The 21,450-nt window shown below is 39.0% G+C and overlaps 1 protein-coding gene across 5 annotated transcripts in view; it reads left to right on the top strand.

Annotated features, from left to right (window-relative positions):
- Positions 1 to 21,450, top strand: part of emb (exportin-1 emb) — a 60,423-nt gene that overhangs the window by 6,364 nt on the left and 32,609 nt on the right. Inside the window, exons 2-5 of one of the 5 annotated variants that reach the window (XM_067101585.1) lie at positions 3,432 to 3,625; positions 13,691 to 13,807; positions 14,123 to 14,297; positions 18,308 to 18,414. In XM_067101585.1, the coding sequence (XP_066957686.1) occupies positions 13,700 to 13,807; positions 14,123 to 14,297; positions 18,308 to 18,414 (390 nt within the window). In that variant the 5' untranslated portion in view covers positions 3,432 to 3,625; positions 13,691 to 13,699. Of the gene's footprint in view, positions 1 to 3,431; positions 3,626 to 4,272; positions 5,088 to 5,231; positions 5,290 to 13,690; positions 13,808 to 14,122; positions 14,298 to 18,307; positions 18,415 to 21,450 lie in introns of those variants that run through there. The other 4 variants (XM_067101583.1, XM_067101582.1, XM_067101584.1 and 1 more) reach the window with 4 other exon arrangements.

The following is a 21,450-nucleotide window of genomic DNA, read 5'->3' as shown; positions in this document are numbered from 1 at the left end:
GAAAGTCATGACTGGTGGGCGTCGACGAACTTTTGAATTTGACCGTACAAAGGAGGGCGCAGAGCATCTCTCGTGTTTACGGGCTGATGGAGGAACATTCTCCGGCGTGACGTTATGGACATTCGAACAAACTAGGTCTTTTCCCGATAGATAATTTATACGCCATAAATTCTCAGTAGCCTTTATAACTCGATGTTGTACTTCCGAAAGGATAAGAGTAGTAACGTCAGTGAAGGACATTCCATCTCTCTCTCTCTCTCTCTCTCTCTCTCTCTCTCTCTCTCTCTCTCTCTCTCTTCTCTTTTGTGTTTTCGACTAACGAAGAGGAAGTCGAAAGTCTGAGTAACATCCTGCTTTACATGTTCATGTAAAAAGTAAAAGAGAGATAAAGCGACATTGTACACATAGTCTCATGATCGGGAGATCGTGACACTGCACTATTCTAAGCAAGTAAGTTACACGTATCCTGTTACATTTAAGGGCGTAACAGGGAATTTTCGTAGAGGATGGGAGCGCCAAATAAGTCTAATGTGTACAAAGGACTTAATGCAAGTGTCTGAAGAAGCAAGGGGCTGAAGAAGTGTTAAATAAAGACGTCATGAGAAAGGCATCCCACAAGGAGGGTACCCGATTCTCTCCCAGGGGGTTGCTTTTCCAGGGAAAGGAAGGACATCCTAGTTGGGAGGGGCCCCTCTTGGTCTGCATTCCTATGAGAGATGTAGGGCTCTGGCTAGCCCGCAAAGCATCACTGGGGGAGGCCCCCACCATATGGGTGTGGGCCAAGGCTTCTTACCTAAGAGGTTCACAACCCTTTACTTGGTGCTTTTCTGTTTTCTGGTATATCATTTCTGTACCCTTAAACCCTAAACAGTGGCCTCATTTCAGATTTTTCTTGGTAGGGGGGGGGGCGCCAAAGGTTTAAAGCTTATGGTAGCGAGCCCTATCAGCTGGGGGTAGTGGGGGTTGCTGTAAGCCCCCCGTGAAATTTTTGGAGATTTGTGCGCATTTTGAAGGGGTGTAGCATAGTAGCCTATATATATATATATATATATATATATATATATATATATATATATATATATATATATATATATATATATATATATATATATATATATATACTGTTGTTGTTGTTATTATTTCAAAGGCTAGGGGCAAACCAAATCTTGATCGGGCCAAGTGCCGGCCCCACCACCCCCCGAATGACGCCCCTGACCCTTAGCACTTCCGAGGGCAACAACGTCAAGGCTTTACTGACTTCTAACTCTGTAATTGCAGTCCTGAGTAACCAGACTAATCTGATGTATGCCATTGTTATTGGCTTCAATATAAGGATGTTTCCTTAACTGGGGCCAGTTTTGGACAACAAAACAACTTAACAGTCACTACCTAATTCTTTCTATGTTTACCAAATTATGGATCAACCCCAATGTCGAAAACTTCCACAAGATTAGTTGCTTTACATGCTTTTGCAGAGCACTCATCAGAAGTGTGTCGATTCACCCCTATACACACTGTGCCTTTCATCTCACACACACTCCCATGCTTTATGGATATAAAGGCATCGTCCACATATTTCCTCTCAACTTCCTCCATTGTAGACTCACCAGTTTCTGTAAATCCTCTTCACTGTTCTCAGTCAGTACCGTATCATCTGCAAACACCGACCATTCCAACCCATTGTTTTAACCCAACTTTACACCTACCTTTTATCTCCTTTCACCGACCTCTTGGATCGCTCCTTCCATGAAGATATTAAACAGCTACAGAGACAAAACTCACTACCTATCTCCCCCTATCTCACACATACACCAGAGAGAGCCATACACACATGCACACTGTATAAAAAGGTACCTTTATTTTTTCATAAGAAAATGGTGAAAGAGGCTGGTCCCGTGCTGGACGACGACAAGTCAAATGAGAGTTATGTTGCCAAAGTATAATAATAATAATAATAATAATAATAATAATAATAATAATAATAATAATAATACACTTTATTTCAGCACATACGATTTACAGGTAAGAAAATTGCTAAGAAAAGGTAAATTTACACTCTAATTTATAGAGATGTTATTAATGTTAGTACAGGTAAACGTACAACTATATTATCGAGTTGTTTATTAATTAAAAAAAACATGAACTGATTTACACAAAATCTGGTTAGTGAATGTAAACAGCAAAAAATGAAAATACAAAAATATTCAGACAGGTTAACTAATGACAAGCTTTTAACATTTGTCACAGAAAGCTGAACAGTGTTGGAAAAAAGAAAAAGTACTTGAAAGTAAGAAAAATAAGAAACTCAATTCGATGTAAATCACCACAGCTTTAAATAAAAGCCTATGGGACCGCACTCCACAAGTGACGTTCAATTTTCGAGAATTATCTTACGGTCCCGCCTATAGAGCAACTAAACTCCGTGCTTGCATAATGTTAGCGTTATCTAACAACAAACATTTGTTATGTATTGATAATCGAAGGTAACAAAGTCACGCGTGATATGAATTTTTAGCATTCTGAAATTATTCTAATATAATAAAGATAAAAAAAAAAGTGACGGCAGGACACATTATGCTACTGGATCACTTCCCTAGCTGATTATCATAGTCAAGAAAGGAGTAACTAAGGTAAACATCAGCGGAATCATTTCCTGGTCAAAACAGAACATAATGAGTTCAATTTCTCGCATTTGCAGCAAGAAGAGTCAACAAAAAATTCGAATTTTAGCCGTCTTAATCTTGCTGGATTCTGATACGTATAAAGATATTAAAAGAATTCGTGATCGATAGATTTTTCCCACAGTTCCTCATTATAAAGTCAGTGGCGATAGCACGTCCGTTCATTATGCATGGCGTAAGAACATGGTACTGTGTCTGCACCTGGAAGACGGTTTTATGGCGGAGAATAAAAGTTGCATGACGGGCGGAATTTTTTTCTTCTACGGATGGGATGATTATGATTTTTGAATAACGGACAAGTGTGAAGCGCTGCGCTTTCTCTTTGACTACGTATTACTGGCGTTACGTAACAGGCCGCTTAACCTATGTCCTAAGACAGGAAGTGACCATAGATCGAAGCATTATGGGTGGAGCCATTCCTCTATAACTGCTGCAAGTTAATAGACTTTGGCAACAGGATTTACGTAGGGAAGGTGCCATAACTCAATTTCGAACTGGTATATTTGCCTTATCATTCCGTTGGTGGGAAACTTTACATAAATTAAACTGCACGTGAACTAATTTAAATGGCGGGTTTCAAATGGAATTTGATATAAGCACCGATCAAATATAGGACTCTGCAACGCCGCAGGTTTAATCATGTCTCTAGATGTTTGTAGAATCTTGACAATCTGTTTACGTCAGTTGAATGACGTCATTCTTAACCAAAGTAAACGTTTTCTTTTATTCTAACGACTTTTTGCATTGCAGGGGGGACTGCATCACTGGAGTTCTTCTTTATGACGTGGCGGCTTATAACAAAAGTGGATATCGCGTTAAATTAAGCATCCAAGCTCAGGTGTCCGTGCTATCAAAAGCTCTGAAAACTCTTCGTTCATCTATCAAACATATGCTTTATATAACGAACGCATTAGGGATGCAGCCGCTTGATACTCGGGTGTTACGTAAGTAACCCACATGGCATCATTTATCGCCTTTGCTTCCTTAAAATATTTAAATAAATAAAATTGAAGGCATTTTTACGCTTCAGTTATCATTATATAGCCGTAATTTTAAAGAAAAGGCTTGATCTGCATTGAGAAGTCAAAATAATGCACCGACGCATTTATGTTTGGGCGTTGTAAACTCCCGCTGACATCAACGCCACATAAACACCACTGCAATTGAAAATACAAGATAAACCAGCGTCACACGAATCTTTATTCGAGCACAGCTATTCGTATGCGCAAGAAGACGACCACTGAAAGTAGTTACTGGCAGTATTAGCTCAATCTTATGACTAAAAAGTTAGATATGTCGGTAATGGCGCTTTGTACATTCAAAGGAAATGCAACAGCACAGTTGCGTTGCATTTGTGACCTCATGCCGCGTGGATGTCATAATGTTCGAATGTCGTGCAATCTACCGTTTCGAAGTGACAAGAAATGGTCGAAATATTACGCATAAATAATGTCGTTTATTTTATAATGCCAAAAACAAAGAAGAAATGTTTGACTTAAAGCGATCAGAAACGCGCATGAATCACACACGGCAAAGAAAACGGCTTTTTGTAACCTGGACGGCGATTGGCCGGAATTCGCCCGCGAGAGCCAATCAGGGGCGGCGGTTAAACGCGGGAAGACAGTCCATGCTTATGTAGAGAGGGACCACAAAGAAAACATTAAAAATTTGCCATTACAGGGTCGCTATTGGCAAAGTTGGGGAACACAGAGGAGGCTTATGAATAAAAGTGGCGGGTGAGGAGCAGAAGGCGAGGCCAGGAGGAGGGCAGAGCCGTAGAATGCCCAGAGATGAGGAGAGGCTGCTCGTCCTCGCGATCCGGTTTGCACCAGTTTCAAACCGAAGTTTTCATGGCGTAAAGATTGAAGGTGTTGCAACGCGCCCTCACAAACCCCTCTTCAGGCCCCGTTCTGCCGAATTCCGAAACAGCTTAGGGCTGTCCCGTTGTGCGTGACGCTTCCCCCGAGGTGTCGTCGTGTGTATGTCCCGAAATACGCCGCCCCAGCGCAGCCGTAGGAAGGAAGGAAACCCCTGCTGAAGAAGGTGAGTGAGTTAATGGCGGGCCGCCGCCGTCGTCGTCGCTGCTGCTGCGCACGGTTTTCCGTTCTCGCACCAGGATTCCTCCTCCGCCGCCGTTCCAGTTAGTTCCGGACTGCCGTCCAGCCACGCCTTTGGCATTCGGGCTGGGAAATCCTGCCGCTGCTCTTGCCCCCTCTCGCGCAATACCCTCGGGAAAGTCGCCCTCGTCGGAAAACTCGTGATTTTCCCCCCCGTCCGCTTTTTCCACCCCATTCAGGAAGCCCTCCGGAGCACGTGAGGCGCCGCGGCCCCGCCACGTCCTACCCCGCGCCCCAGCATCACGTAGGACCTCCCCGAAGGAAAGAGCAACGCCACGTCGTCATGGTTGTAAGTCCTCTCTTCTCTCCTCTCTGTCCCTCGACGGAAGTCGTGGGCGCAGACTAGCCTATAGGCCTAACCTAACCCAGACTGAACAGGGTATTCCCCGCGGGCGACGTCGCCCTGGACGCTGGGAGGAATTCCACGCGGGGTCCTCCGTCAGATTAGGCCTATTCGCAGCTGCGTCTTGGTTTGTGCTGCTCCAGATTAGGTTTGATGCCCATTTTTTCTTTCCCGTTCCTAAATTTTCCTCCTGTTGCTTTGGAATAGGCTTGTGGGCAGCCTAGCCTATCCTACATCCTGCCCAGGGCAAATTCAGACCTAGGCTAGGCTTTAGATGTAGCCTAGGCTAGGGTTTATAGGGAATGTAGGATATATATGTGATAGGCTTTGTTTGCTTAGGGTCTCCCTCTACTGTGGGTTTAGGTAAGGTTAGGCTGGGCTGTAGCATGCTCTTAGGCAATCCTTTGTTTCACATTTCCAAGGTTAATCCTAGGCTAGGATGAAGGGGGGAATAATTTTGTATCGGATTGGCTATTCAGCTATTCATCAACAAAATATCGCCATTACCATTACCCTAATAAATTACTACGCTAAATGTGGTGCTTTATCACGACCGTTGTAAAGCGAACAATTTGAATACGATTGGGAAATTAAACGTAGTTTTCTGTGTAATTTTGATGAATTCAGCATTTTCTTAGGCAGGGTTTTCCTTAAACCATGATGCATGGCCCTCCTCCTGGGATTTTGGGCGGCGAAAACAGCCGACGCACTCCGAACCTAACCTGGAGTGGTGAACCCATGCCTGATATCGTTTCGAAGGTAGCGGGTAGCGTAGCCTAGGCTTTTAGACGGACCTACAAGTAGAAAAGTGTTGTATAATGAACATGGTGCTTGATGTAGTGCTGTATAATGAACGTGGTACATGATGTAAGCAAATGAGAGGTATAATTTCTGCATTCCAAAACATCTTTTTAACTATATTTTTGCGATGGACGTTTGTTGCTAATTTCGCAAAGTGAACTTTAAATAGTAACCAATTCCATAATAAATATTTCGGAATGTTAGGCTCTCCAATAACGATTTTATAGTTGGAACTTTGGAAAAAATTTAATTGTTCTGTTTTGTTAGGGCATTGATACCTGAATGTCTTGCCAAATACATAAACCTCGTGGTCTTACAGTTTTGCTCATGTTTTATATGCCTCTGACCAGTATTGTCTGTGTACTAAACCACACGTTATGATTTCCCCAACTTTTGTATACCCTATAACAGCCTGTGGCTCGATCCCAGTGAAAAACCGCAAAAATTGATTGAATTGGACTACAGAAATTGTTCTAAGAAATATAGCCTACTTAGAGGACAGGATGTTGGCAAAATCCTTGGTTCGTGTTCGTAATCAGTATGTCACAAAACGCATCATGAAGGATGAAGATGTTACAGTGCCACTTACAGAGATATTTCCTAACTAAACTTAGGGGTGTACATTATGTTTCTAACTCATGGGTGCTGAAATGCACACATTTCCTGTCACATTCCCAGTAACTGACTTCACTTTATCGTGTGGAAGAGAAGCATTTATCAGAGGAAGGAATTCCTATATGTACAGGCAGTCCGCGGTTAACGGCCGATTCTGCCCCCTTCCAAGTGCCGCTAATCGAAAATCAGAGATAATTGCGTCGAAAACCTCACCTCACGGCACTTTTACTCAGAACTGAAATCCCCACTTAACAGCGGCGTTAACCGGAGATCGCGCCAAAAATCCGGTTGACGACGTCCCTAGCCAAGCACCATAACACCAAAACGCCATTAACTGATGTCGCCAGTAAGCGGGGACTGCCTGCGCTTCTGGATGGATAAACTGAAAAGATGTAACATCACCTTGCAAATACAAGGCAGCGATTGTTAAGATGAATTCTAGTGAAAAATGGATGGAAGTCCATAAGTGTAAGAATTTATGAAGTGCTCAGTGGTGTAAAATGGTAGGCGATTATTACTTAACAGGTAAACAAAGCTTGCGCGTGTGCTTGTGAATAGTGAATGCCGACAAGCAACTATGTATCCCCTCGTAAACATTGCCCAAGAAACAGAGAGCACCTGAAAACGAAAGGAGACTTAAATGGTGATGCAAGCCTATTTATTTTAATTGGTGACTATGCAACTCACTAGCTGAACCCTTCTATTTTTTTGTGGAAAAAATGCCAAAATGAGTATCGTTTGACCATCTTTTATAACGAGTTCAGTGTTGGTGGGGAATTTGACTGTTTTTCATGCTGCACTCAGTGTTCGGGTTGAATTTATGTCCAATGTAGTATTATCTGATTTTTCAATACTGGATATCTACAGTACAAGTGTGACGTCTAAAATCCAATACTATTTGCTGTTATATTGTCTTGAAAGTTTGCAATGTAAAGAATGATCAGGATTATAATGCATATTCTGCATCAAGTGGGGTGAGCTTAGTCGAATGACAGTGCCTTAGACAAATATCAAGATCTGGAATGAGAAATTTGCGAGAACTCAAGGTTTTGGCCAACAATTCAGATGTGACTGCTGCCACATACCATATAAGGGAGCAGTATTCTAATTGGTGAAGAAAGGAATTACATGTTGTGAAAGCTATAACAACCTAAAAGAGGCCGATGCTGGTTCATTACAAAGCAGTTTTTTTTTTTTTTTTTTTTTTTTTTTTTTTTTTTTTCATTTTACTTGTTACTTTCCTTCTATGTCCAAAAAATTTCATTACTTGGTGTATTACCGTCAACTCCTATGCAGAGCACTAATTAGTGACGATTGGAAACAAATATCGACATTGCTTCACAGATAGCAGTGAGCGAACATTGTCTAGTGCCGACATTTATTTACCAGGCAGTAGCAAGCCTTTGTCGGTTAATGTGGAAATCGTTTATTTGATTGATAGCATTGAGAAAAACTGGTGAATGGTTTTTATTTTCATAATATTTTTTTTTACATTTGTATTGTCTGAACAGTATGTCACTGAACATATTTGAAGTTCCGATGTTCACAAGGCACTTTGTAATGTTGAGTCTGCTCAGCACATTTTGCCATACGCTGCTGTTGATACCATCACCACCATCTGGATATTCACTTTTTATGTTATCCTTTTTATCTTAATTGTATGTTTCTGATTGGTTTTCCCATGTCTAGCATATTTCTGATGGTTTTTCCATGTCTAACCTACTCTCAAAACTTGTTGAGCTTGATAAATTCCCAGCCCAAGGGCTATCGAAAAACCCCCTAGTCCTCTCAGTACATTATTTTTAGCCCAGGATTGATGCACATCACTTTATGGCTTTGGCTTCTGAGTGTATCACAATAAATTGCCTATAGGATAATAAAAAATGCATCCAGTTTTAGCAAAGAAAAAACAAAGAAGACCTTGCTATGTGTACCACTGCTGAGCTAAGCTAGACAAGTTCAATCAGGTTGCTATATTGCATAGCAGATTACTCTGTGGAGGGTCGTTATATGGAGAATTTAGTTTAAAACATTTTTGCATGATAGCCCTATAAATCTTGAAATACAGTTTTATAAGCAGTTGAAGAGAGAAACCGATGTTTCTCAACTGTGAATTTGCTTTTAAAAATTGACAACCAGAATTGCAAGAGTTGCTTGTGGGCAAAGACTGTCAATGAAAAAGTCTGTTTGGGTTTTACTTCATCATCACCCATCTGTTGCACCATGCACAATTTTAGATAAATCTCAGTTAGGAGATTCAGTAATTACAAGTCTACACTCTAATAGGATCAATGGAAAGAGAGAAACAGTATCTGCATCAGCATAGGCTTGTTATTGAGGCCAGATCACAAATAATGAACAAAGAACACTAAAAGTGACATTCAGGTAGTCACCACAGTGCCTGTCAACATTGATGTTGCTGTCTGTTAGTTAAAAAAAAAAATCAAAACAAGGGTTTCAAAATTAACAGAGTCTCAAGTAGCAGTAAAGATAATCATGAGTAATGTATGACCAGAATTTACCTGCAAACTAGAATGTGATGTTTACTTTCAGCAAAGGTATTCAGACATTTTGCCAACATGCATTCAGTAAACTTCAAAAATAGTTATATAAATTGTGCATAAACAGCAGGACCAAGGAAGCACAACCACCTTCAGTTAATAAGGTAATATTACTGAATCTAATAAAATACATTTATTTTTACCTGACTGGGATATATTTCATAGACATTGTGCTTGTTTTTTTTTTTTTTTTTTCACGTCTTGTCTGGTATGTCACTAGATAATTTTAATCATTTTTTTATATTTTTGTAACAGTGGTGCCCTATTGGAGTTTTTTCTAGAAGAATTACCTGTGTAGCCAGTGAAATGGCTTAAATATTGTATTTTAGAAGCATGGCTTTTCATATTGAAAACTTATGCCAATTAATTTTAAACAACAATTATTAGTACTTTGATAGTTTACAAAAATTTGATTAATTTTAAATTGTTTATGTGAGAAAGGTTGATTTTACGTAAGATAACTGCCTTTGAGTATAACAAATAATGGGTGACAGCACTGGTAATGTATGACCTTGGTTCAGGTTAGGTTCAGGGGGTGGGGTGGCATTTCCATCCACAGTATTTCCTTTGGGGATAGCAAGGAGACATCATACGACCAGACTATAAAAGCAAATTTTTCTTTGATTTGTAAGTGCTTCAGATCAGGTTAGGTTGATAATTCCTGGAGGCACTCCAATCCTTGGTCATTTTATGAGGGTTTAGGTTAAGACTTGTCTGAATTTCACGGAGTTACAGTAGAGTTGGTGACGTTACAGGTACTGTATCTAATAACCCTCCAAAACCACTGTGCTCTAGTGTAAGTTGGTTGCATTCATGAATTTCCTTTTTCCTTTTTGTAGTCCCCAGTTATTGTTAGGCAAAGGGCGAGTCCGATGGGTTAATATTTCCAATGAAATTTTCATATTTCAGAATCACAAAAATTGTTGTAGGTTTGTACTGCATTACAGCTTGAAAGTAATGTTTCCTCAAAAAGATATGTTAGCATGTGACGAGAAGGTATGCCGTATGCACACTTGCTATTAATGTAGCCTAGTGGCCGCATTATGTTAGCCTGTTTGAGCTTGTGCTGTTTTCCTGTGCAGGAGCTACATTGCATTGTTTGGTTGTACCTTAATGTTAAACGGGGCCTTACGTAATGGGTTAGGCTAGGTTACAAAATCTTAATTATATTGAATTTAGCAGTTTCCTAATTTTCCCAACATTCTCTCTCTCTCTCTCTCTCTCTCTCTCTCTCTCTCTCTCTCTCTCTCTCTCTCTCTCTCTCTCTCTCTCTCTCTCTCTCTCTCATGCAGATACTGCATACATAAATCGTTTATTCAGAATAGTAGTTGGTATGATGTGTGCACATGTCTTCATGGTATCCGGTAATATAAATGTTAGAGAGGAAAATTAGTATGGCTGAAAATGCCGAATCACTTGACAGGGGTTTTTTTCCCACTTTCACTATGTATACTGTATTGCTAATGCCCTTTTATTTATTGAAAAGGATGCAAGTGTTGCAACATAGTGCAGTGTTTTCCAAGCAAAATTTTGGGTTTTATTTTACTCTGCATTGACATGTTCTAAGGATTCCCTGTGAAGGTTTCCTCCTGAAACCAATCCAGACAGCACTGGCTGAAACAGACTGAAGCCAATTCAGCCATTCGCTAAAGGGGAATGCTCTTGCATGTTAGGTCTTTACCTTGAGAATTGATTGCAGTTTTCTCTCTCTCTCTCTCTCTCTCTCTCTCTCTCTCTCTCTCTCTCTCTCTCTCTCTCTCTCTCTCTCTCTCTCTCTCTCTCTCTCTCTCTCTGAGTTTCCGGAATTGAGTTTTAACAGCACCCATTCAGTTAATACTAGTTGAAGTAAAAAATTATTTATATAGGTATGCTTACAGAGGTGTTTTTTTTTTTTTTTTTTTTTTTTTTTAATATGTACATTTTTGAAAATGTAAAAGTTCAGTAAGCAGAATGCAGAACAGTAATTTACTAGAGTGCAATCAGAAGTAATCCCTATTTACAGGAAGATGAGTGGATTGTGAAGTGCTAAGTTATTGTATTCATAATGACAGCTCAGGCAGGCAACTTTTTTTTTTTTTTTTTTTTTTTTTTTTTTTTTTACATGTTCTGACATTTCTAGCATGTCAGGCAACTCATAACACCATTGTGTGGAGTTTTGTCAAGATTTTTATCGTCATGTATTCTGAGTGGGAAGGAATGCCTTCAAGTACAAAGTGCAGCATAAAAAGAGGGAAATCTTGAGTATTTGTCATCAGGATAAAGGGGGGGAAAATGTGGAGTTTGGGTTGTTGGAGGGTTGGTGATCTGCTTTAATATCTAGCAAGCAGCACCATTTACGTAAGGATATTGGGTTATACAGAGATTTTTTTAGGGGAGTAAATATGAAGAGATCTTGCAGTTAGAAATGTTTGGAGGTGGTTGTCCTTGACTGGGTACAAAGAACTGCATAGGCTATACAGTACCTTCTTGCAGCAGGGGGATGGGGACTGGCCAGGTTGTTGGTAAAGCACCTATTTTCCTACTGGAGATGCTGATTATCTGAAAAATGCTCGCAATGCATTTTTTTTTTTTTTTTTTTTTATCCAGTCAAAGTTTAAAAGAGTAGAAAAACTGATTCAAGCATGTGAACAGAAACATGAGGATGAACTCTGCAGCATCCAAACCACACTCTTGTTCAAGGGGCTTTTGCCTTAAAGGTTTCTTGCATTATGAATTATGCTGTCTTTTATAAATCAGTAGAGTAACTCTTCAGTATAATCTTAATTAAGATTAAGAAACTAATTTTTTTCATAGCATTTGAAATCATTAAACTGTCTTGTCAGTTGGTAGCCCTGACATTACTCACCCAAACACTTGTGCTGGAGGCTTATTTTGTTCTTTCCCTTGTCACTGCCATGGTGTTTATTTGTAAATTACAATAGACTACCGTACATTGTGTGTGAATTTAGAGGTAACACTTTTTGCTTTTGGTGAAACTTTTTACCTGGTGTTTCCAGGGTTTGTTGGAAGTGTTTTAAGATCAGTTAGTCTGAGAATGTTGATGGTTTAATGACCTTAAAATTTGTTGGTTTTTCCTAGCTATGTGGCATTTTATTTTGTAACTGTGTGGGTGCTTCATTGTATGACATGAATAGGAAACAATCAGGATTTTGTAGATCAGATATTAATCCAATGTGTTTTTGGAAATATTTTAGGCCTGGAAATGCATAACATTGTCAGTAGGATTGTACTTAACAGTATATATATGGTAGGAAATGATTCCTCTTAAGCTTCTTGGTTGTGAGCTCTTGTCCCAGTTCATTCATAAGAGGAGACATGGGCTCCATAATAAGAGGCAAATGAATGCATTTACCACGATAAACCAATGTTTTTGAAAATGAAACCATTTTCATACTGAGCATATACAGCCCCCTTTCCGTGCAGATAGCTGTCCCAACTTGCTAGATCCCGAAGGACAAAAGACCCCACAGCTCACGTCCAGACCACCTATTAAATTTTTCTGAAGTGTCATCCGTCTATGTCAGTGTCAAGACAAAACTTGCAGGGAAGAGAAAAGGGCACAATGTTTTATGATTAGTGGTTAGAGGGAAAGCTATTAATTTTCAACAGCATACTCTTTTTGTTATGAATAGCATGAAATGTAATCTGTTGAGTGGGATGAGGATAGTAATATGAGACTGAATGAAGAGGAGACTTTGAGAGCAGATGTCTGTCCTCTACCCAGGTGTTAAAATGCAAAAGTTGTATCATTTATAGATGGTAGCTGGAAGCTCTGGGTAAAGCACCTGTTTTTTGTAAAAGTAATTTGCAGTTCCTAATGCAGTTTGTTCAGTAGTCTCATGAGGTGTGAACACAGATACTGTACTCCAGGAAAATGTCTCCAGTGTCCGCCAAAACATGAGGAATGAGAATCCTGAAGGTGATAGGGATAATAAATGACATACCCTCCCAACAGATAAAACAGGCCATTCCTTAATCTTCCAAGTAAAATTGTGAGAAGATATTTTGACGTGGGCAAGTATCTGCTTTAAGAAGGGCAGAGGGCGTTTGATTGAATTTCAAGGCCAACAGTGACAGAAGGTCGTGAACTTGTGAAAAGGGCCCATGAGGTGGTCTGGTGAGGCTGCACAAAACTTTGTTAAACCCAACAATGACATTTGTCTGCACACGTAAGAATTGAGGTTTTAACTGTATACCTAGGAATAATTGGTCAGGCTGTGTAATTGTCATCATTTCCATGTAACTGGAAAGCTGGCCATATGGGTAGGAGCTTCAACACCAGTTTTACTTAAGGGGCAAACCTCTCGGAAAAAATGAGGCCGTACAAAGACAGGTGTTTGCACTCTTGTAGGGACTACTCACAATTTATTTCTAAGTTAAATTGATTTACTACCCATAGTCTTTTTTTAATATAAACACCCTCAAATTATCCCCAATTTATCCTACTTTCTGAAAGAAAATTCCTATAGAAAACAGTTTATCTTAAAAATTGCAATTTTGTGGTGACATTTTATTTAATGTATCATCATTTTATGTATATTTAATAATTTCTTATTTTCTTATGCATTACAGATTGAGAGAATGAGTTTGACTGTTGAGGCGTCGAAGCTTCTTGACTTTAACCAAAAACTTGATATACCATTGTTAGACAATGTCATCGGTTGTATGTACAATGGAATTGGAGAACAGGTATGTTGGATACATGTTTCATTTTTATAAAAGTTTTATTGGAAACCTGGTATCCTTCAGGTTAAGAGAGGTGTAGATGCACATTACAGTATATTTATCCATATAAATTATCAAAATTTAGATAAGTTTGTGAGGGAAAACCAGTTCATGTATTTAATTGAATGCTAAAATTATGAACACAAAGAAGACTGCATGTTAACTCTCTGATAAGACCAGTAAAGAAAGCTTATAGGACAAGATACGATATATGGCAGTGAAATATCCCCATGGTTAATGCTCCAGTAATGTTTTATGTGCTGCTCTTCCTTCATCCAGCAACGGATAGCTCAAGAAGTATTGACCACACTGAAAGAACACCCAGATGCTTGGACACGTGTAGATGCCATACTAGAATTTTCGCAGAACCAACAAACAAAATATTATGCTCTTCAGATTCTTGAACAAGTTATCAACACAAGATGGAAGGTGTTGCCACGGGACCAGTGTGAAGGTGAGATTTTAATTTATTTCTAAGGAAAATATGGTAATCTTTGCTGTATGAATTCTTGTAGGTTTTGATACCTGGCATTTTCTTGAAGAAGTTTGGTCATGTATTATTCCTATGAAAATGCAAACCTTTGTCTTTTATGGTATGCTGATTACCTTTGGTGAAAGCTGATCCATTTGTTCAATGGATCACTCAGTAACAGCATCACTTTCTTTGGCCTCCCTGCTATCCAAAGGTGTTGCTTTGCAAGTTTTTCATGGCTGTTAGTGAAGCTGTACTTATTCTTGGGTTTAAATGATTGCCAATACCCTTGCTGCTTCTGCTGTGCAACCCCTGATATACCTCCTGTCCATTCAAGGATTCCTTCCTCAACTTCATCCTTAGAGGGCCTGGGAGGGTTTTTTTTGGGGGGAGAGGAGAATTCTTTTAGTAGACATCTTTGTCTGTGGTCTAAACAAAACTCAGAGGTTATTAGTGAAGTTTCCAAATCAGGCAGCGTGAATGAACATTGTCATAGTGAACTCTTGTGACAGTCTGGAGATGCTTGCATTGCCTCAATTCCTACTGGTTAGATCTTACTAAGGTAGGGTGGTTGGACAAGTGACAGTGATTGAGTGAGAAACTACTCAAGCAAACACACTACAGGAGATCCAACCAGAACCTAAGTCTACTCAGCTTTCATTCTTGGAGGGTATTTAGTGATACCTCCTTGAGGGGTTTTTCTGAGAAGACACAAGAGATTCTCTTCAAGACTTCACCAGTCCAAATGGAGGGCTTTCTGTGATGTCTGGCTTTCCCCAAAGTTTCTTATTCCTAGAAGCCTTTTTTTTTTTTTTGTTTATATTATACTGGTTTTTGAGAATGTCGGAATTCATGTCAGCAGTTAAGGCTACAAGTCTGCCTTATTCCAGGCTTTTGAAAGTAGAGGAATATACTTTTGTTCTTCAAGAAAACTAGTTATTAGGTAGTTATGTAACCCAGGATTCAAGCGTTAAGATAGACTGTTTCTTGTTTCCTTAACCCTATGTTACTCGCGTGGGGTGTTTCGGCACCCTAAACAATTCAAAAAAGTTGTAATTCATAACTGGTATTTAGCTCTTCCTGTCCTTTCCAGTACTTGTTGAATTAATGAGGGGAGTGAGCAAGAAGGCTTTGACAGTAGAAATTTGACCCTTTTAGGAATTAAACCACATTTTGTACCCTTGTGGTGTTCATTCACCCCACAGGAGTAATCAAGGTATTTAGGAGCATTTTAATATTTGTTGGTGTAAAATGACTTTTATCTTATTGATGAAAGGATAATCATTATTTAGAGTATAAAATACTCATAATAGGTAGGAGATAAAAGAAAGTATCTTTTTCAGATGGATGATGCTGAAAGAGAGAGAATTCAAAGATTGTTGGATGAATTTTCAAGTGATGATCTAGATGATGACAGTATTCTTTTATTTTCCTAGTTTTACACTATAAAAACAGGTCAAAATGGCCTTTAATAAAACAAGACAGTTCATATCAGAGTTGAAGAATATACAGTAAATCCCCGTATTCGCAGGGGGATGCGAAAATCTGCGAATACTTAAAACCCCTCTAAAAACACTTGGAACTGCCTATTTTGATAGTTTAAAAATGCTTATACCTGAGTATTTTAATAGTTTTATCACAAAAAGTCCATTTAGTCATGAAAATATGAAAATACATTAATTAGTGAATATTTCTCAGTGAAAAATACCGCGAATGGGCAAATTTTCTAAGAGTAATGGGTAGATACGTTCCACAGAGAAATCCGCGAATACGCGAGTCCACGAATACAGGGGTTTACTGTACTGTAATAGCTCGGGCACACATTTGCGATTCAAGGACACACTATTTGTAACTGCCGAAATTTTGCTAACTACGACGTCATTACACTGTAATTACGACCAAATCACCATGAATTGTTATTGCATCGCCAAATTTGCCAATGTGCACCGAGTGGTGGCAGATATTTTTACCGTTTAAAACATACGCTGTCCGGCCACGCCACCTGTCATTTCTCGTAATGTCATTGCACAACACGCAACACTGTGAGGCAATGGCATTACCATTTTTCATAATTTGATTGCGCAAATCATAACCCGCAATTGTGACATGCACCATCCATTACATGGTGCGCCATGGTTACGTGGCAGTACACTCAGTACACTCACTGTGCCGCATCAGTTGCGATGTGGCAGTGCTGCCTTGCCCACGTCGCCAAGCATAAAAGGCAGGGAATCCATGTTTTCCATGTTCTTTCAAAAGAAATCACACGATGGGAGTGGTAATGTGGTTGGAACAGGTAGATCTTGCTCCGTCTGCGATTGGAATGAGAGTGATTGATGATGAGTTCACCTGGAATTTATATGGTGGAATCCATGTACATGACACTGTTGTGATGCCGTAACGCATGTCACTGTGTCGTAACTACAGTGCAATTGAATTGCCATAATTTGATGTGCGTTTACGCACTATGCCATCCTGTCGCAGAGCGTAATGCACGTAGGATTACGGATATACTGGAAGATGCAAAATTTAAACGAAGATGCGTTGTCAACTCTGGGGTAGACATCAAAGGTGCACCACTGAGGACCTGGGGCAACCCTCTCGAATTGTCTCTCTGTAAGCCCAGGCACACGAATGATGGCGATGATCGCCAAAACCAGCCATTATGACGTGCGCTGGTAGGAATAAGGATAATTAAGATGCTGATAAAGCAGCTTTATTTGCAACTTTGAATACCTGGTGTGTATTAATGAAGCAAACTAAAACAAATTAAGCATAGATTGTGGTGGTTTTGATTCTAATGGGAATGATGCATTGAAATAACGGTATCCCATCTTTTGAATTGGTTACACTTCTTTGTTCTACTTGTATTATAACAGTCCACTTGACCCAAAATGTAGAGAATTTAGACTTTGTTATACAGGTAGTCCCTGGTTTACGACGGGGTTTCAGTTCTTACGCCACGTCGTAAGCTGAAAATCATCATAAACCGAAAAATCTTCAAAAATCCTAAGAAAACCGTACTTTTAATGATTTGGGTGTATTGAAAACGATATAAACTGCATTTTTATTGAGTTTTTCAATAAAGAAAATCCAAATTTTGATTATTCTGCCGTTTCGAAGCCATATTTCCTCCATTGGATCGGAGTACGACACGTCGTAACCCTGGAACATGATGTAATTTCTGATGAATATATCTGAAAAGCATCGTAACCTCGGAACGTTGTAAGCCAGACCCGTCGTAGCCCGGGACTGCCTGTATTGATGATGCAGATTTCAATAGACAGTGAATGTAAAGTTTTAGAAACAAATCCTTGGAAGAAATTTTGTCCAGTGTCATTTTCAAGTTATCCTTCATTGAAAAAGTTAAGTATACCTTAGTTTAATCAGACCACTGAGCTAATTAACAGCTCTCCTAGGGCTGGCCTGAAGGATTAGATTTATTTTACGTGGCTAAGAACCAATTAGTTACCTAGCAACAGGACCTACAGCTTATTGTGGAATCCGAACGACATTATAATGAGAAATGAATTTTTATCACCAGAAATAAATTTCTCTAATTCTTCATTGGCCGTTAGGAGAATCGAACGCGGGCCCAGTAGAGTGCTAGCCAAGAACGATACCAACTATTCTTCATTGAATTTTTTATGGTATTGATAGAGTGAATCGAATAGAATATTTATCAGTATTAGTACAATATCAAGCTAGAAGTAATTAAAATGAGTAAAGCTTTTGAAGTTGTTTGAATTAAAAGATTGGCCAAGCAAGGTATCTTTTAGCTTTGTCACTGGACTCCTAAATCTTAGGTATCTAAATGATCAAGATATCCAACTGGCATATTCAGACAACTGAGATTACTGTTTAATTTCCTTGTGGACAGCTCATTTTACTTAGTTTATTATAGAATATATATTTAATGTATAACAGCTTTGATTTTAGTGTACAATTATTTTTATTACTTAACTAGATAATGACATTTGTTTTTCTTTCAGGCATTAAGAAGTACATCGTCAATGTCATCATAAAGCTCTCTAGTACACCAGAATCTTTGGAAAGAGAGAAGGTTTATCTAAATAAACTCAACATGATCCTAGTACAGGTAAGCAAGTTTACATTTAGCAGATCAGTCTGTTAAGTGTTGCAAATCTAAGTTGTAGATGTTCTTGGAATTTGTATTATGTAAATGTTAGCTTCAGTGAATTGCAGTTTTGGACACAGAATCCTAAGGAAGTATTGCCAATTTTCAACTTTTTTTTTTTTTTCCATAATCTTCTGATAGTTTTATTTATTAACTTAAACCCTTCAGAACAGCCCAGTGATGTAAACTGTGTAACCTGGCTTTACTACTTTATTTGTTGGTGATTGCAGTAATTTTGTTAGTAATTTTGTTGTGTCAATTGTCCTATGTTCCAAAGACTGATGACAAAATTGTCTTATGTTCCAAAGACTGATGACATTTTGTGGTTTACTCCAGATATCAGCCTGATAGTGTGATTTGTATTGTGTTTTCTTTGAAGATTAAACACTTTTTTTTTTTTCCATTCATTTGGTAATCAACATTACTTGTGTCCCAAAAGGGTTGTCTGTAATCCCTCTAATCCTCCAAAAACCATTTGGATCTCATGAATTACTGTGTAATGACTACTTAACCTTATTATAATCAGAACTCCTAACATGTTGTCCCTAAATTAGTGGAGCAGATAAGCCATACAATTGTTCATTTGGTGATACAAGCGTGAAATTTGGCCGAAATACTCATTGGGGTTAGACGTTAAGGAAAAGGTGCTAGCCATCTGAAATCCCCGTAGGTGGCTATTTTCGAAGATGGCCGCCATACTATGATTATCATGAAAAAAATGCTGATATATTTTTGTATAAATAGCCAAAGTTCAGACATTAATGGGATAAATTGTATAAGTAGCCAAAGTTCAGACATTTTTGGGATAAATTAGGGGGTTCTTTGCCATAAAATTGCAGACTTTACTTTACTTGGGAGAACAGTCCTTGCCATTCAGGAATCTAAATTGTTGGCCATTTTCCAAGATGGCTGCCAGATAAGCCTAATTTGCAAAATAATCTAACTCTTGGTATTACTACTTATTTGTCCATATAACTTGATTATTATGATTATTTATAGCCATTTGTTCATAGATAGAATTAAAAATATATAAGTGACATATACTAACTCATTATTAACTGTGTCCAAATTTGAGAATTATGATTCTGAGTATATTAGTATTTATTCTCCTGTCAATGTTGAACATCATTGTTTTAGACTCCCAAAGATGCATGACAAGGGCAGCTACAGAGTGCAGTAGTCTAATCCTGTCTTTTCACATGTGCACCTTCCACCACAGTCTATCTTGCATCAGCATTTAGTCAATTCCTGACTGGTCACAGAATCATTTGTCCTTTGTTCGCTTGCATGATGCGGTGACGATGTTATATTGGATGAATCATCTGCATCTGTGGTGTGATGGACCTTTCCAACCTTTCATGTTTAGGCTTGAGTTCCGTTTGGAGAAGACTGGGGTCTGGCAGTACATCATCAGTGGTGCTCGATTCTGGATTCCTTTTGCCGAAGAAGGCCAGTGGGATGTTTGTGAATGACTCGGGAAGATCGGGAACCTTTTTTGTTCAACTGTCTTTAACATTGGGCAATGTGTGTATTGACCCATCTTCCTCTGGACTTGGATGCTGGAACAATGAAATACTTGTACCATGGAAGGCTGTACTGGCTGTTGTGGCTGTTGGATTGTGGTCTATGTTGTTTAATGCAGTTGTGAAAAGTCCCTTTCTCAAAATAGGTGGATGCACATCATCTTCCACATATTGCTTTACTACACTCTCACCTAACTGTCTTGATATTTCCAGCACACTGTCATATGATATACTAATTCCATTCTTAGGAACCTTGTCAATTAATTCTCTTCTTGTTTTGGCAAACACCTTCAAACCAACATATAAGGGAAAAGGCATTTCATGGTGTTTTGCATGCCTGCGGGTTTTTGATCCTTCAGCATACGTAGAGTAGCAGTTGTATTGTGAAAGTTGTGCAATAGCAACATCTGACAGTACAACACCATGGTCCAGATGGAACCTGATGTCAACACCATGCTCATTACTACAGAAACTGTGGAGGTGCCTGTGGAATAGCTTCCTTTCCATGTCCTTCTTGTAAATCTTGACTGAATTTTGTCTTATGGGCAAGCATTTCCCTTCAAATGATATCTTCAGCTTTAGCCAGATGAATAGCTTCACTGTACTTGCTAGCATCAGACAGAATTGTGCCAATGTCTTTGTGAATGCTAGAAGAACATTGCCCCCTTTCCTATGGGCCTCAAGCTCAGGGATTCTAGAGAGTAACTGGTCTTTTAACCTGGTGGTATTGACGTCTGGGGAATCTACACCTAGTTGTTGTAGCGGGCGCTTGTATAGAGAATCTATATCAGCAAGTTGGAATATTACAGGTGATGTTTCTGTATTAGTAACTTTGCTATCAGTGATGTAGATAACAAGTTAAGAAAAAGCCACAGGATATAACTTTCCATTGACCATGGTGATTCTCCTTTGCTTTATTGCATTAAGATGTGCTCTTGCCGAGTTGTGTAAGTCTGCCAACCATTGTGGGTGATACTTCAGTTCTTGAGCAACAACATCACCAGCACTTAACTTAGTAAGAAGCTTTCCATGGTTTAGGGTCTTTGTACTCTGAGTGAGCCTTTCATTCAGCTGCATTGTCATTGCTTCTCTTAAATTTGATATTTCATCCTCTTCTTCACACACAAAGCATTTGTACCTTTCTGAGGTTCTTTATCTCTTTCTACAGTTTTCTTCTGTGCCTGATGTACTGGGAGCCACTGTTCTCGTCTGTGCTCTTTTCAATTTGTTGTTATTAAACAAAAGTCTGCAGCTGTTAAGATGTTTTACTTTATTTCGCATCAATGTAGTTTTTATGCCTTCTCCATCATCTAACCGTGCTGGATAAAATGATATTGGCATAGCAATAAGAGCATGAAACAATGGTACATTTTTAGCAAGATTAACATATCCAGCAGAGTCCTGTTTCCTCTGAAATAAGGTAAGAGGTGACATTGGTGTTTCATCATGTTGTCCTCTTGCAACATTTATTCCA

The sequence above is a fragment of the Macrobrachium rosenbergii genome, chromosome 57 (genome assembly GCF_040412425.1).
Source record: "Macrobrachium rosenbergii isolate ZJJX-2024 chromosome 57, ASM4041242v1, whole genome shotgun sequence".
Lineage (NCBI taxonomy): Eukaryota > Metazoa > Arthropoda > Malacostraca > Decapoda > Palaemonidae > Macrobrachium > Macrobrachium rosenbergii.
This window is presented reverse-complemented; position numbering and strand designations above follow the sequence as displayed.